A 16752-nucleotide genomic window follows, 5' to 3' on the forward strand; every position below is an offset into this window, starting at 1 on the left:
ACCAGCTGAGAGAATGGAAAGTTCCAAGAAAGCTGGTGTCTGATCAGAGGGACAGTAGGGGACGGGTGGGCTAGAGAGGGCTGAGACAACTACCCATCCTCCGTGAGTGCCCTGTAGCTGTGAGCAATGAGCTTCATATACTTTCCTCTTACAAGTCTCTGCTATTCTTTTCTTCTCCAGTGGTCTTACCTGACACTAAAATAGCTTTATTTATTCTCCCAGTTAAAATAAATCCTCATAATTTTTTTTTTCATAATTCACTTTTTGTAAAAGTGAAACATTTGCTAACAGCCACATACACACTCCCTTTGCACAGGAAGGCTATGAGAGGGAGGGACAAAAAATGAGGATGTACTTTCCTGGGTGGAGCTGTTTCTATACAAACAGCGTGAGACATTATTTTGCACTAGTTTAGTATGAGTGGAGGCTACTCCTACTGTAGGAAGATATCATTTACATGTATAGAGGGTATCCCTATGGGGGTTATCATTTAACAGATCAGAGATTCTTATGGATTTGTGCCAGATTTCAAGTTTTCTTTGCAAATTTAGACATAAATGTTTATAGCTCTTTGATGGTAGAGAATTGTTGATGAAATGCTCTGAGTCATATATTCTTCCATTGTTACTAGAAAAGTCTCTCTCTCAAATTTTTCCTTTAAAATATCTGTATAAATGCAAACTTTGGAGGAATGCTTAGCCATGCACTGACAAGTCAAAGGTGGAGGTAATAAAACTTGAATTTCTGTGTTTTATGTTAAGAGATTATATAGTTTATATTTTATGGCTTCAATGATATAAGAGAATTGCATTTGGGGGCTTATTTGGAGTAAGTGGACAAATATAATTTTTGAAGAAGGTGGAAAAGGTTTTATAGTAGCTGGGAGGAAGGCGAATGGCAATGGGAGCTGATGAAGGTAACCGTGAGGTTCTCTGAGCAGCACTGAGGGGCCAGGTGTGATGTGAAGGATGTTACGTGTGCCTAAGAACACAGGATATGTACACAGCAAGAGACCAGACAAGGATATGTCTTTACTATATTTAATATCTTTACTCACATCAGCCTTCTATTTAATAAATTTCTTGGACTTATCACACACTTATTCTTCCATGTAAATTTTAAAATCAAGTTGAAAATGAAAGAGATATACTATATCTCAGAAGTCTCTATTCTGATATGTATAAGACTTTATTGAGTATTCAGCATATATTTGAATATTTCACATGTATCAGGGTATATAAAACAGAATGCAAGAAATACTTTTTTCTTGTTCTTTCTAAATTTTTACTCTCATAGAATTAATATAACAATATCAATAACCTCATATATGCAGATGACACCACTCTAATAGCAGAAAGTAAAGACGAATAGAGGAGAGCCTCTTGATGAAAGTGGAAGAGAAGATGAAAAAGCTGGCTTGAAACTCCGCATTCAAAAACTAATATCATGGCATCCAGTCCCATCACTTCATGGCAAAGAGATGAGGAAAAAATGGAAACAGCAACAGACTTATTTTCTTGGGCTCCAAAATCACTGCAGATTGTGACTGCAGCCATGAAATTAAAAGACGCTTGCTCCTTGGAAGAAAAGCTATGACAAACCTGGAGAGCATATTAAAAAGCAGAGACATTACTTTGTGACAAATGTCCATATAGTCAAAGCTATTTTTTTTTCTTTCTGGTAGTTATGTATGGACGTGAGAGTTGGATCATAAAGAAGGCTGAGCACTGAAGAATTGATGCTTTTGAACTGTGGTGCTGGAGAAGACTCTGGAGAGTCCCTTGGACAAGGAGATCAAATCAATCAATCCTAAAGGAAATCAACCCTGAATAACTCATTGGAAGGATGTATGCTGAAGCTGAAGCTCCAATACTTTGGCCACATGATAAGAAGAAATGACTCATTGGAAAAGACCCTGAGGCTGGGAAAGATTGAAGACCAGAGAAGAAGGGGACGACAGAGGATGAGAAGGTTGGATGACATCACTGACTCAATGGACATGAGTTTGAGTAAACTCAGGGAGATAGTGAAGACAGGGAAGCCTGGAGTGCTGCAGTCCATGGAGTCACAAAGCGTCGGACATGACTGAGTGACTGAGCAACAAAAACAACCAGTTAAATAAAAATGCTTTAATTAGAATGTGTAGCCTGTGACCAAACTCCCAGCCAGAGGAGGCTAGGGGTCCTAACCTGGGCCTCTCTGGAGAGATGGAAGTGGATAAATAATAAAAGGCAAGCAGATCATTTTCTCCCTCATCATTCATTCTTATATCAGTGGTCAAGCTAATCCTTCAATACTTTAATTTCTGTGGTGTCTTTTCTGTTCTCTCCTGCTCTCTATAGTAGATTTTTATTCTGTTACATCATTGTTTTTGAGACTTCAAAGTTCACATACTTATGCAATCAGAGTCCTTTACCAGGACAAATTCCACCATTACGTACATAACCATGAGCACACTCAGAAACCAGGCAAATTATTTTAAAACTTGTTCTTTATGATTTGCAGGGTTTTTTTCCCCATTGGATTACCTTTTCTCTGTCCAAATATGGTCCCTGAAGAATGAAATCATGATCATGAGTCTTTTCTTTGGTCTCTTTCTCATACTCCATCGACTCCCCATTTAACCTACCACTCACCCCACCTCACTCTCTACAGAAGTTCTTCCCTTTTGGAGTGTCCTTTGCATCTATTTGTAGCTCTTAAGTTCATTTCTTCTTTTCTGCACTGGGGGAATTGGGAAAGGGTAGCAGTGTTAGGTGGCAAATGGGAGCAGCCCAGGGGATAAAAGGTGTTAAAATCTTGTTGAACAAGTATTTCGTTTCCAAATCTATGTTTCATCACTGTTGAGGCTTTTGCAATTTAGAAATCTCTAAAATATATATGGCTTGCTTGCTCTCTGCTATCTTCCTCTCACTCTCCTTTTTTGTAGCTTGCTGGCTTCTTATCTCAGAAATCCAAATAGGAAAGGAATATGCAGTAGGCATATAGATAGGGTTAGAATACATTAAATTGTCATCACTCCTTCACATTTGCTAAGAATCTCATGTCTAGGATGAAGTAATCAACTAACTCAGTTGTCTTGCATAATCCCACTGAGACTTCACTTTCTCTCAGGTGTGTTCATACATCCTAGATTTTTAAGAAAGATGGCTAGGATCATTCCCTCCCTCTCCTATGATCTCTGAGCTTTCATCACTTCCAAACTTATCTGTGAACAACTTCTTTTTTTTAATTTTATTTTATTTTTAAACTTTACATAATTGTATTAGTTTTGCCAAATATCAAAATGAATCCATCACAGGTATACATGTGCTCCCCATCCTGAACCCTCCTCCCTCCCCATACCATCCCTCTGGGTCGTCCCAGTGCACTAGCCCCAAGCATCCAGTATCATGCATTGAACCTGGACTGGCATCTCGTTTCATACATGATATTTTACATGTTTCAATGCCATTCTCCCAAATCTTCCCACCCTCTCCCTCTCCCACAGATTCCATAAGACTGTTCCATACATCAGCATCACTTTTGCTGTCTCGTACACAGGGTTATTGTTATCATCTTTCTAAATTCCATATATATGCGTTAGTATACTGTATTGGCGTTTTTCCTTCTGGCTTACATCACTCTGTATAATAGGCTCCAGTTTCATCCACCTCATTAGAACTGATTCAAATGTATTCTTTTTAATGGCTGAGTAATACTCCATTGTGTATATGTACCACTGCTTTCTTATCGATTCATCTGCTGATGGACATCTAGGTTGCTTCCATGTCCTGGCTATTATAAACAGTGCTGCAATGAACATTGGGGTACACGTGTCTCTTTCCCTTCTGGTTTCCTCAGTGTGTATGCCCAGCAGTGGGATTGCTGGATCATAAGGCAGTTCTAGTTCCAGTTTTTTAAGGAATCTCCACACTGTTCTCCATAGTGGCTGTACTAGTTTGCATTCCCACCAACAGTGTAAGAGGGTTCCCTTTCCTCCACACCCTCTCCATTTATTATTTGTAGACTTTTGGATTGCAGCCATTCTGACTGGTGTGAAATGGTACCTCATAGTGGTCTTGATTTGCATTTCTCTGATAATGAGTGATGTTGAGCATCTTTTCATGTGTTTCTTAGCCATCTGTATGTCTTCTTTGGAGAAATGTCTATTTAGTTCTTTGGCCCATTTTTTGATTGGGTCATTTATTTTTCTGGAATTGAGCTGTAGGAGTTGCTTGTATGTTTTTGAGATTAGTTGTTTGTCAGTTGCTTCATTTGCTATTATTTTCTCCCATTCTGAAGCCTGTCTTTTCACCTTGCTCATAGTTTCCTTTGATGTGCAGAAGCTTTTAAGGTTAATTAGGTCCCATTTGTTTATTTTTGCTTTTATTTCCAATATTCTGGGAGGTGGGTCATAGAGGATCCTGCTGTGATGTATGTCAGAGAGTGTTTTGCCTATGTTCTCCTCTATGAGTTTTATAGTTTCTGGTCTTATGTTTAGATCTTTAATCCATTTTGAGTTTATTTTTGTGTATGGTGTTAGAAAGTGTTCTAGTTTCATTCTTTTACAAGTGGTTGACCAGTTTTCCCAGCACCACTTGTTAAAGAGATTGTCTTTAATCCATTGTACATTCTTGCCTCCTTTGTCAAAGATAAGGTGTCCATATGTGCGTGGACTTATCTCTGGGCTTTCTATTTTGTTCCATGGATCTATATTTCTGTCTTTGTGCCAGTACCATACTGTCTCGATAACTGTGGCTTTGTAGCAGAGCCTGAAGTCAGGTAGGTTGATTCCTCCAGTTCCATTCTTCTTTCTCAAGATCGCTTTGGCTATTCGAGGTTTTTTGTATTTCCATACAAATTGTGAAATTATTTCTTCTAGCTCTGTGAAGAATACCATTGGTAGCTTGATAGGGATTGCATTGAATCTATAGATTGCTTTGGGTAGTATACTCATTTTCACTATATTGATTCTTCCAATCCATGAACATGGTATATTTCTCCATCTATTAGTGTCCTCTTTGATTTCTTTCACCTGTTTTATAGTTTTCTATATATAGGTCTTTAGTTTCTTTAGGTAGATATATTCCTAAGTATTTTATTCTTTCTGTTGCAATGGTGAATGGAATTGTTTCCTTAATTTGTCTTTCTGTTTTCTCATTATTAGTGTATAGGAATGCAAGGGATTTCTGTGTGTTGATTTTATATCCTGCAACTTTTCTATAGTCATTGATTAGTTCTAGTAATTTTCTGGTGGAGTCTTTAGGATTTTCTATGTAGAGGATCATGTCATCTGCAAATAGTGAGAGTTTTACTTCTTCTTTTCCAATTTGGATTCCTTTTATTTTTTTTTTCTGCTCTGATTGCTGTGGCCAAAACTTCCAAAACTATGTTGAATAGTAATGGTGAAAGTGGGCACCCTTGTCTTGTTCCTGACTTTAGAGGAAATGTTTTCAATTTTTCACCATTGAGGATAATGTTTGCTGTGGGTTTCTCATATATAGCTTTTACTATGTTGAGGTATGTTCCTTCTCTTCCTGCTTTCTGGAGAGTTTTTATCATAAATGGGTGTTGAATTTTGTCAAAGGCTTTCTCTGCATCTATTGAGATAATCATATGGTTTTTATTTGTCAATTTGTTAATGTGGTGTATTACATTGATTGATTTGTGGATATTGAAGAATCCTTGCATCCCTGGGATAAAGCCCACTTGGTCATGGTGTATGATCTTTTTAATGTGTTGTTGGATTCTGGTTGCTAGAATTTTGTTAAGGATTTTTGCATCTATGTTCATCAGTGATATTGGTCTGTAGTTTTCTTTTTTTGTGGGATCTTCGTCAGGTTTTGGTATTAGGGTGATGGTGGCCTCATGGAATGAGTTTGGAAGTTTACCTTCCTCTGCAATTTTCTGGAAGAGTTTGAGCAGGATAGGTGTTAGCTCTTCTCTAAATTTTTGGTAGAATTCAGCTGTGAAGCCATCTGGACCTGGGCTTTTGTTTGCTGGAAGATTTTTGATTACAGTTTCAATTTCCGTGCTTGTGATGGGTCTGTTAAGATTTTCTATTTCTTCCTGGTCGAGTTTTGGAAAGTTGTACTTTTCTAAGAATTTGTCCATTTCTTCCACGTTGTCCATTTTATTGGCATATAATTGTTGATAGTAGTCTCTTATGATCCTTTGTATTTCTGTGTTGTCTGTTGTGATCTCTCCATTTTCATTTCTAATTTTATTGATTTGACTTTTCTCCCTTTGTTTCTTGATGAGTCTGGCTAATGGTTTGTCAATTTCATTTATCCTTTCAAAGAACCAGCTTTTGGTTTTGTTGATTTTTGCTATGGTCTCTTTTGTTTCTTTTGCATTTATTTCTGCTCTAATTTTTAAGATTTCTTTCCTTCTACTAACCCTGTGGTTCTCCATTTCTTCCTTTTCTAGTTGCTTTAGGTGTAGAGTTAGGTTATTTATTTGACTTTTTTCTTGTTTCTTGAGGTGTGCCTGTATTGCTATGAACTTTCCCCTTAGGACTGCTTTTACCGTGTCCCACAGGTTTTGGGTTGTCGTGTTTTCATTTTCATTCGTTTCTATGCAAATTTTGATTTCTTTTTTGATTTCTTCTGTGATTTGTTGGTTATTCAGCAGCGTGTTATTCAGCCTCCATATGTTGGAATTTTTAATAGTTTTTCTCCTGTAATTGAGATCTAATCTTACTGCATTGTGGTCAGAAAAGATGCTTGGAATGATTTCAATTTTTTTGAATTTACCAAGGCTAGCTTTATGGCCCAGGATGTGATCTATCCTGGAGAAGGTTCCATGTGCGTTTGAGAAAAAGGTGAAATTCATTGTTTTGGGATGAAATGTCCTATATATATCAATTAGGTCTAACTGGTCTATTGTATCATTTAAAGTTTGTGTTTCCTTGTTAATTTTCTGTTTAGTTGATCTATCCATAGGTGTGAGTCGGGTATTAAAGTCTCCCACTATTATTGTGTTATTGTTAATTTCTCCTTTCATACTTGTTAGCATTTGTCTTATGTACTGTGGTGCTCCCGTGTTGGGTGCATATATATTTATAATTGTTATATCTTCTTCTTGGATTGATCCTTTGATCATTATGTAGTGCCCTTCTTTGTCTCTCTTCACAGCCTTTGTTTTAAAGTCTATTTTATCTGATATGAGTATTGCTACTCCTGCTTTCTTTTGGTCCCTATGTGCATGGAAAATCTTTTTCCAGCCCTTCACTTTCAGTCTGTATGTGTCCCCTGTTTTGAGGTGGGTCTCTTGTAGACAACATATATAGGGGTCTTGTTTTTGTATCCATTCAGCCAGTCTTTGTCTTTTGGTTGGGGCATTCAACCCATTTATGTTTAAGGTAATTACTGATAAGTATGATCCCGTTGCCATTTATTTTATTGTTTTGGGTTCGAACTTATACACTGTTTTTGTGTTTCCTGTCTAGAGAATATCCTTTAGTATTTTTTGGAGAGCTGGTTTGGTGGTGCAGAATTCTCTCAGCTTTTGCTTGTCTGAAAAGCTTTTGATTTCTCCTTCATACTTGAATGAAATCCTTGCTGGGTACAATAATCTGGGCTGTAGGTTATTTTCTTTCATCATTTTAAGTATGTCTTGCCATTCCCTCCTGGCTTGAAGAGTTTCTATTGAAAGATCAGCTGTTATCCTTATGGGAATTCCCTTGTGTGTTATTTGTTGTTTTTCCCTTGCTGCTTTTAATATTTGTTCTTTGTGTTTGATCTTTGTTAATTTGATTAATATGTGTCTTGGGGTGTTTCGCCTTGGGTTTATCCTGTTCGGGACTCTCTGGGTTTCTTGGACTTGGGTGATTATTTCCTTCCCCATTTTGGGGAAGTTTTCAACTATTATCTCCTCAAGTATTTTCTCATGGTCTTTCTTTTTGTCTTCTTCTTCTGGGACCCCTATGATTCGAATGTTGTAGCGTTTAATATTGTCCTGGAGGTCTCTGAGATTGTCCTCATTTCTTTTAATTCGTTTTTCTTTTATCCTCTCTGATTCATTTATTTCTACCATTCTATCTTCTAATTCACTAATCCTATCTTCTGCCTCTGTTATTCTACTATTTGTTGCCTCCAGAGTGTTTTTAATTTCATTTATTGCATTATTCATTTTATATTGACTATCTTTTATTTCTTCTAAGTCCTTGTTAAACCTTTCTTTCATCTTCTCAATCTTAGTCTCCAAGCTATTTATCTGTGATTCCATTTTGATTTCAAGATTTTGGATCAATTTCACTATCATTATTTGGAATTCTTTATCAGGTAGATTCCCTATCTCTTCCTCTTTTGTTTGGTTTGGTGGGCTTTTATCCTGTTCATTTATCTGCTGGGTATTCCTCTGTCTCTTCATCTTGTTTAAATTGCTGAGTTTGGGGTGTCCTTTCTATATTCTGGCAGTTTGTGGAGTTCTCTGTATTGTGGCTTTTCCTCGCTGTGTGTGGGTTTGTATAGGTGGCTTGTCAAGGTTTCCTGGTTAGGGAAGCTTGTGTCGGTGTTCTGGTGGGTGTCCAGTAATGAGTTATGAGATGTGTATGGTTTTGGGGTGACTTTGGGCAGCTTGTATCTTGAAGCTCAGGGCTGTGCTCCTTTGTTGCTGGAGAATTTGCTTGGCATGCCTTGCCCTGGAACTTGTTAGCCCTTGTGTGGTGCTTGGTTTCAGTGTTGGTTTGGAGGCATTTGATGAGCTCCTGTCAATTAATGTTCCTTGGAGTCAGAAGTTCCCTGGAGTCAGGGTTTGGACTTAAGCCTCCTGCTTCCAGTTATCGGTCTTATTTTTACAGTAGTTTCAAAACTTCTCCTTCTATACAGCACCATTGATAAAACATCTACGTTAAAAAGTTTCTCTACTGTGAGGGTCACTCAGAGAGGTTCACAGCGTTACATGGAGAAGAGAAGAGGGAGGAGGGAGTTAGAGGTGACCCAGTTGAGGTGAGGTGGAATCAATAGTGGAGAGAGTGGGGTAGCCAGTAGTCACTTCCTTATGTGCACTCCACAACTGGACCATTCAGAGATGTTCACGGAGTTATACAGAGAAGAGAAGAAGGAGGAAGGAGACAGAGGTGGCCAGAGGGATAAAAGCGGGGAATGAAAAGGAGGGAGACAGATCCAGCCAGTAATCAGTTCCCTAAGTGTTCTCCACCATCTGGAACACACATAAACTCACAGAGTTGGGTAGAGTAGAGAGGGGTTAGGGAGGAGACACAGGCGACCTGGTGGAGAAAAAGGAGAGTCCAAAGGGAGAGAGAGCAGTCAAGCCAGTAATCTCGCTCCATAGTGAAAAATGGGTCCTGAACATTGGGTTCTTAAAGGTACAAAATTGGTAACAAATACATAAAAGCAAAAATTAAAAATCTAGAGTAGAGTTTGGAATTTCAAAAATACGATGTTAAAGAAAAGAAGAAGGAAAAGAAAGAGAGAAAAATCGAACAAAGAAAAACAAACAAGGTCGCGAAAATTATAAAGAAAATACAGGTACAAAATTGATAACTAATACCAAAAAGCAAAAATTAAAAATCTAGAGTAGAGTTTGGAATTTCAAAAATACAATGTTAAAAAAAAGGAAGAAGAAACATAAAGAGAGAAAACAAACAAACAAAAACAATGTCGCAAAAATTATAAAGAAAATACAGGTACAAATTTGATATCAAATACCAAAAAGCATAAATTAAAAATCTAGAGTAGAGTTTGGAATTTCATATATACAATGTTATATAAAAGAAGAAGAGAATGAAACAGAAAAAAAAAAAGTCACAGAAATTATAAAAAAAAAAAAACTGTAGGTACAAAATTGATAAAAGTATACCAAAAAGCTAAAATTAAAAAACTAGAGTAGAGTTTGGAATTTCAAAAATACAATGTTAAAGAAAAGAAGAAGTAAAAAAAAAAAAAAAAACAAGGTCAAAAAATTATAAAATATATATATATGAAGTTTGCTGAAGAAGAAAAAAATAAGGTCTTTTTTTTTTTTTTTTGCAAAGTAATAGGTTATAAAAGTGAAAATTAAAGGAACAATAGAGGACTTAAAAAAATTTTTTTTAATTAAAAAAAAAGAAAGAAAGAAAGAATGATCGTAAAAATAGTAAAAATATATCTAGGACTTTCTCTGGTTTTGTTGTATGGTGGGTTCAGTTCATTTTTGGCTAGTTCCTTGGTCCGACTTCTATTTCTCAAGATCTATAGGCCCCTTCCTATGTAGTCCGTAGTAACCACGGGGTTTTAATCTATTGCCTGTAGCTTCCAAGGCGTTTCCCTCTGTTATAACTTCTGTTTGCTGGTCTGTTCAGTGTCTGGCTTCCGCCCTGACACAAAGGGGACGGTGGGGGAAACTCTTTTTTTTTTTTTTTTAGGCTCACTTGTTCAGTCGCGCTGTGGGGAGGGAGGGAGGGATGCTGCAAACAAATAACACTGGCGTGCGCTCGCAGTGCCTCAGCCACACTGGGTCTGCCCCCACTCACGGCGCATGTAGCCTCCCTGCCCACACTGCTCGGGCTCTAGGTTGTTCCGCCGAGAACAATCTGAGGCCGGCCCTGGGCTGCATGCACCTCCCAGGTCCAAGCCGCTCAGGTTCAGGCACTCGGGTAGTCCTCAGAGGCGCAGACTCTGTTGGGCCTGCATTTTGTGCTCTTCCCAGGTCCGAGCAGCTCAGGTGATGAGGTGTTTGGCGAACGCCAATGCTGTGACTTATTGCCTCCCCGCCACTCAGTTATCTGTGTGTAAAACCGGCGCACCTTCTCAGGCAGATGTTGACCGTCCAGACCCCCAAGAAGTTTTAGTTAGCAAAGAAGCCTGCTTACAGTTTTATAGATAATGTCTCTCTGGGGTTGCGATTGTCCCCTTCCAGCTCTGGCTGCCTGTTACAGGAGGGGGAAGGTCTGCAGCCGGCTATCTCTGTTCAGTCCTTTGTTCCGTGCGGGGGCCTGGCGGTGTCTTAGGTTGGGGCTGGTTTTTCGCGTGGTAGATATCCCACAGTCTGGTTTGCTAGCCCAAGTTATTTCGCTCAGATAGTGCTCAGGGTATTCAGGCCAGATTCTTTCTCTGAGCGATGCAGCCCGTGCCGCGCCTCCCTGCCCAGCCCCTGCTTGCTAATGGCGTGTGCAGGCGTCTGCGCTGCTTCTTGCTGTGGGAGTTACCGTAGGGCTCGCAATCTGCGAGTTTTAATTGTTTATTTTTTCTCCCTGTTATGTTGCCCTCTGTGCTTCCAAAGCTCGGCACATATTTGGCAGTGAGAAGGTTTCCTGGTGTTTGGAAACTTCTCTCTTTTTAAGACTCCCTTCCCGGGACGGAACTCCGTCCCTCCCTCTTTTGTCTCTTTTTTTTTGTCTTTTATATTTTTTCCTACCTCCTTTCGAAGAGTTGGGTTGCTTTTCTGGGTGCCTGATGTCCTCTGCCGGCATTCAGAAGTTGTTTTGTGGAATTTACTCGACGTTTAAATGCTCTTTTGATGAATTTGTGGGGGAGAAAGTGTTCTCTCCATCCTACTCCTCCGCCATCTTGGCTCCTCCCCACTGTGAACAACTTCTTTCACAATTAAGTTACCTAATTGTGACCTAATGCCTGCACTCAGATCCAGCCTGCATGATGTTCCCATCCCCAGTGACTTGAATACTGGCTCAGAGAAAACTGCCCAAAATTCTAGCCCCAGAAATTTCAGGATGACTTTCTAAACTTCTCTGGCTCTTAGGCCTCTGACCTCTCGAATCCCATGATCTTCTTTCACTCTCAGTTAGTTCAGCTATGCACTCAAGTTTGAATGTCTACCACTGTGCAGTTTCTTTGGGCCTTTGTAGTTTCTAGGCCCCCAGATAAGAATTAACATTCCTAACCAATATATATTCTCAGGATTCAGCCATTCCAAACTGACCCTGCAATCCTTCTGGATATCTCTTCAGAAACTTGCTCATGGAAATGCAATTTGACAATGACAGTCAAATTCTCTCTTCTTATCCCCTTTTATACCACTGCTGGAAAAAGCTTTTCCCACCATTGCCTGTGAGGTGTTGTTTCCAATTGTCAAGCCAGTTTCATGAACAGTCACTGGGTTTGTTCTTTGTTTCTCTTAGGATTTTTGCGTCTGGCTGGAGGGGATGGACCCTGCTCAGGGCGAGTAGAAGTGTATTCTGGAGAAGCCTGGATCCCAGTGTCTGATGGGAACTTCACACTCCCCACTGCCCAGGTCATCTGTGCAGAGCTGGGGTGTGGCAAGGCTGTGTCTGTCCTGGGACATGTGCCCTTCAGAGAGTCCAATGCCCGGGTCTGGGCTGAAGAGTTCAGGTGTGAGGGGGAGGAGCCTGAGCTCCGGGTCTGCCCCAGAGTGCCCTGTCCAGGGGGCACTTGCTACCACAGTGGAGCTGTTCAGGTTGTGTGTTCAGGTGAGATGCACATCAGTATTTAGCCTCTGTGTACATTCACTTCAAGCTAAAAAAGAAATATGATTTTTCTGAAATCCTGTCTGTTTCTATCAGTGTATGCAGATGTCCGGCTCGTGACAAACGGCTCCTCTCAGTGTGAGGGGCAGGTGGAGATGAATATTTTTGGACAATGGAGAGCGCTCTGTACCTCCCACTGGAGTCTGGCCAATGCCAATGTTGTCTGTCGTCAGCTCGGCTGTGGAGTCGCCATCTCCACCCCAAACAGAGCAGAAGGAAGTGATCAACTCTGGAAAGCCCGATTTCATTGCTCAGGGACTGAGTCCTTCCTGTGGAAATGCCCTGTGACTACCCTGGGTGTTCCTGACTGTTCCCATGGCAACACGGCCTCTGTGATGTGCTCAGGTAAGAGAGGGAAGGTCTACTATACTTAGGATGCTCCTGGAGTGAAATTTCCCCAGAGCAGAGAGTAAGGGAAAACAGGCTTAAAAAGAAAGATATTCTGTAGTGAAATGTTTAATCTTGTTACTGAACTCGAGTTTCAGCTGCTCATTACTCAAGAATCCAACAGTGAGAGACAAGTGTGGGGCAAAATTAAAGACAGCTTTATTGAGGAAACCAGCTGTTCTGGGGAGACAGAGGACTAGTGTACCAAAGAACCAGCTCCTCCTTGCTAATCAGGAGTGCACAGGTGGAAGTAGGGGACAGGTTACCTGCAGAGTAGCACAGCTAGCTCTGACAATCATCTTGAAATAGGTCTGGTCAGTGTCACCTTTATTGTTTGAATTACAGTTAATCATCAGTTCTAGTGTTGGTTTGTTCCCATTTCCTTGAGGCCAATCTTGGAATTGTGTAAGATGAAGATTATGAACTTCCCTGTTGGCTCAGATGGTAAAGAACCTGCCTGCAATGCAAGAGTCTCGGGTTTGATCCCTGGGTTGGGAAGATCCCCTGGAGAAGGAACTGGCTCCCCACTAGTCTGGTCATCATGTAATTTATTTCTACCACCTGTTTGGGATTTCAGTATCTGCAAAATAGCTCAAAAGATATGGCTTAGAATGTTATCTATAGCCCATAAGAAGTAAACTAAAGGTCCTTGACTTTGTTTAGGGCTAAACTATTATTATTTTGTCCTATTTGACTGTTTTCCTTTGTTTCTGATTTTTTTTCATTTCTGTGATTAAATTTATTCTTTGGCTAGGTTTTTCTACAAACAGAGGCAGGTGGAGGACATGAGGGTGGTCTGCCCTGAGAAGGCTCTTTAAGGTCCTGCTCCATAGCATTCGCATTGTTCACTCATTTTTTCAGGGGAAAGAAGTGCTAAGAAATGCTAATAAGTGCTATGTCAGGGAAAGAAACACCTCGATGAATAATATTTTTTATGAAACCTTATTATTTAAGGATAATAATAGAGAACAAAGTACAAACAGTAAGTGTATACCTAGATCATGTTCTCCAACACAGATCCACAAAGAGAACATTCACAGCACCACAGAATCACTATTGCCTCCCAATAGCTGTGTCCTCCTCCTCTCCAGGGAAGACTGCTTACCTAAGACTTGTACTGCCATAGAATATTTTCTCAGTTTTTGAACTTTATGTAAATTCATACAATATGTTTTCTTTTGTGTCTAATTTCTTTGACTCCAAACTGTGTTTGAGATTCACTCATGATGTTGTTTATGGCAGCATTTCATTCATTTTTATTATTATAGAGTATTCCTTTGAAAGATCACATGACCATGCATTGAACCATTCAACTAATGGCAGAGGTTTGAGTTTATTTCCAGATCTTGACTATTACAAATACAATGGTGCAAATTACCATGATGATGACTTTTGGCAAAAGTATTTATGATTTTTGTGTGTTTAATTCTTGGTCTTATATTTTTATTTTCTTAACAGTATGCTGTACTTCAGTGAACCAAGTTACTCATCTTATGTTTGACTTATCAACTTTTTTTCTATACATGTAGTGCTCTTTCAGTCAGTCAGTTCAGTTCAATCGCTCAGTCATGTCTGACTCTCTGCAACCCCATGGACTGCAGCATGCCAAGCTTTCCTGTCCTTCACCATCTCCTGGAGCTTGCTCAAGCTCATATCCATTGAGTCGGTGAAACCATCCAGTCATCTGATTCTCTGTTGTCCCCTTCTCCTCCTGCCTTCAATCTTTCTCAGCTTCAGGGTCTTTTCCAATGAGTCAGTTCTTCCCATCATGTGGCCAAAGCATTGGAGCTTCAGCTTCAGCATCAGTTTTTCCAATGAATATTCAGGACTGATTTCCTTTAGGATTGACTGATTGGACCTCCTTGCCATGCAAGGGGCTGTCAAGAGTCTTCTGCAACACCACAGTTCAAAAGCATCAATTATTCAGTATTCAGCTTTCTTTATGGTCCAACTCTCACAGCCATACATGATAACTGGAAAAATCATAGCTTTGACTGGATGGGCCTTTGTCAGTAATGTCTCTGCTTTTTAATATGTTGACTAGGTTGGTCATAGCTTTTCTTCCAAGCAGCAAGCATCTTTTAATTTCATGGCTGTAGACATAATCTGCAGTGATTTTGGAGCCCAAGAAAATAAAGTCTGTCCCTGTTTCCCCATCTTTTTGCCCTAAAATGATGGGACCAGATGGCATGATATTAGTTTTTTGAATGTTGAGTTTTAAGCCAACATTTTCACTCTCCTCTTTCAGTTTCATGATGTATGGCAAAACCAATACAATATTGTAAAGTAAAGAAAAAAATAAAAAAATTTAAAAATAAATTTAAAAAAGAGGCTCTTTAATTTCTCCTCAGTTTCTGCCATAAAGGTGGTGTCATCTGCATATCTGAGATTATTGATATTTCTCCCAGAAATCTTGACTCCAGTTTGTGCTTCATCCAGCCCAGCATTTTGCATGATGTACTCTGCATATAAATTAAACAAGCAGAGTGACAATATACAGCCTTGACGTACTTCTGTCTCAGTTTTGAGCTAGTCCATTGATCCAGTCCCTAGAACTCCTTATATTCTTCTTAAATGAACTTTGTCTACTCCAAAATTACAAAAATGTTCTCTGAGAGTATCTCACAGAAGTGTAATTACTTTTTTTTTTTTGCATATAATTGTACATTGCTTCTAGGATTGACATCTGTGTTGGATAAGGGTCAAGTATCCTGTTTTCATATGGGTATCTATTTGACTCAAAATCTTTTTCTGAAAAGACTATTCCCCACTGCAGTGCCACCTTTGTGATAAGCGAAAGGGCACATATGTCTGAATACATTGTTTATACTCTCTATTCTGTTCCACTGTATCCTTTGTCTCTCCTTGTACCTGTACCACATTTTCTTAATTATTGTAATTTTATAGTAAGTCTTGAACCTTCCCTGGTGTCTCAGAGTAAAGAATCTGCCTGCAAGGCAGGAGACCTGGGTTTGATCCCTGGGTTGGGAAGATCTCCTGGAGAAGGGCATGAGAATCCACTCCAGTATTCTTGCCTGGAGAATCCCCATGGACAGAGGAGCCTGGTGGGCTATAGTCTATTGGGTCACAAATAGTTGGACATGACTGATTGACTAAGCACACAAAGTAAGTCTGGGTAACTTAAATTTAAAGAAGTTATGTTGTTGCTTTTCTTGCCAACTGCTTTGGTCAGTCTTGGTTTTTGTATTTTGTATACATTTTTGAGCTGAAGCTCCAATACTTTGGCCACCTGATGCGAAGAGCTGACTCACTAGAAAAGACCCTGATGCTAGGAAAGACTGAAGGCAGAAGGAAAAGGGGATGACAGAGGATGAGATGGTTGGATGGCATCACTGACTCAGAGGACATTAGTTTGAGCAAGCTCCAGGAGTTGGTGATGGACAGGGAAGCCTGGTGTGCTGCAGTCCTTGGGGTCACAAAGAGTCAGACACGACTAAGTGACTGAACAACAGCAACATACATTTTGAATCAGCTTGTCATGTTTCAAACAAACAAAAGCACAAGAGAATTTGATTGAGGTCAGATTTAATCTGTATATAAATTTGAGGATGACTGACTTTGACAACATTGAGTTTCCCAATTCACTGACAAAATATATCCCTTCATTCAGTTAGGTCTTGAATTTCTCTCCAATGTTTTGCACATCTTTAACTAGGTTTTCTCCTAGGCATTTTATGGGTTTGATGTTATTAGTATTTCTTTTAGTGAAGGTTTTCTAGGAATGAATTCTCTCTGAACTTTACCTGGATTCCCCAAATGTTAGATTAGTATTTTGTTTTAATCCTTCTTTCTTTCTTTTCTCTCTCTTGCTCTAGCTTTACCTTTCTCTCCTTATTTGTTCCCCTCCTGCCCTGTTTTTCCCTGAGTATGTAAAATTTTTCTGGATTAGGTTCAGACATGATGCTCCTTTATCC

General features: G+C 39.5%; 1 protein-coding gene across 3 annotated transcripts in view; it reads left to right on the top strand.

Moving 5' to 3' along the window:
* Window positions 1-16752, top strand: part of LOC113892396 (antigen WC1.1-like) — a 61364-nt gene that overhangs the window by 28737 nt on the left and 15875 nt on the right. For all 3 annotated transcript variants that reach the window (XM_027541215.1, XM_027541216.1, XM_027541217.1), the window contains exons 9-10: window positions 12065-12373; window positions 12467-12775. In XM_027541215.1, the coding sequence (XP_027397016.1) occupies window positions 12065-12373; window positions 12467-12775 (618 nt within the window). The remainder of the gene's footprint in view (window positions 1-12064; window positions 12374-12466; window positions 12776-16752) is intronic.

This window comes from Bos indicus x Bos taurus, chromosome 5 (assembly GCF_003369695.1).
Source record: "Bos indicus x Bos taurus breed Angus x Brahman F1 hybrid chromosome 5, Bos_hybrid_MaternalHap_v2.0, whole genome shotgun sequence".
NCBI lineage: Eukaryota > Metazoa > Chordata > Mammalia > Artiodactyla > Bovidae > Bos > Bos indicus x Bos taurus.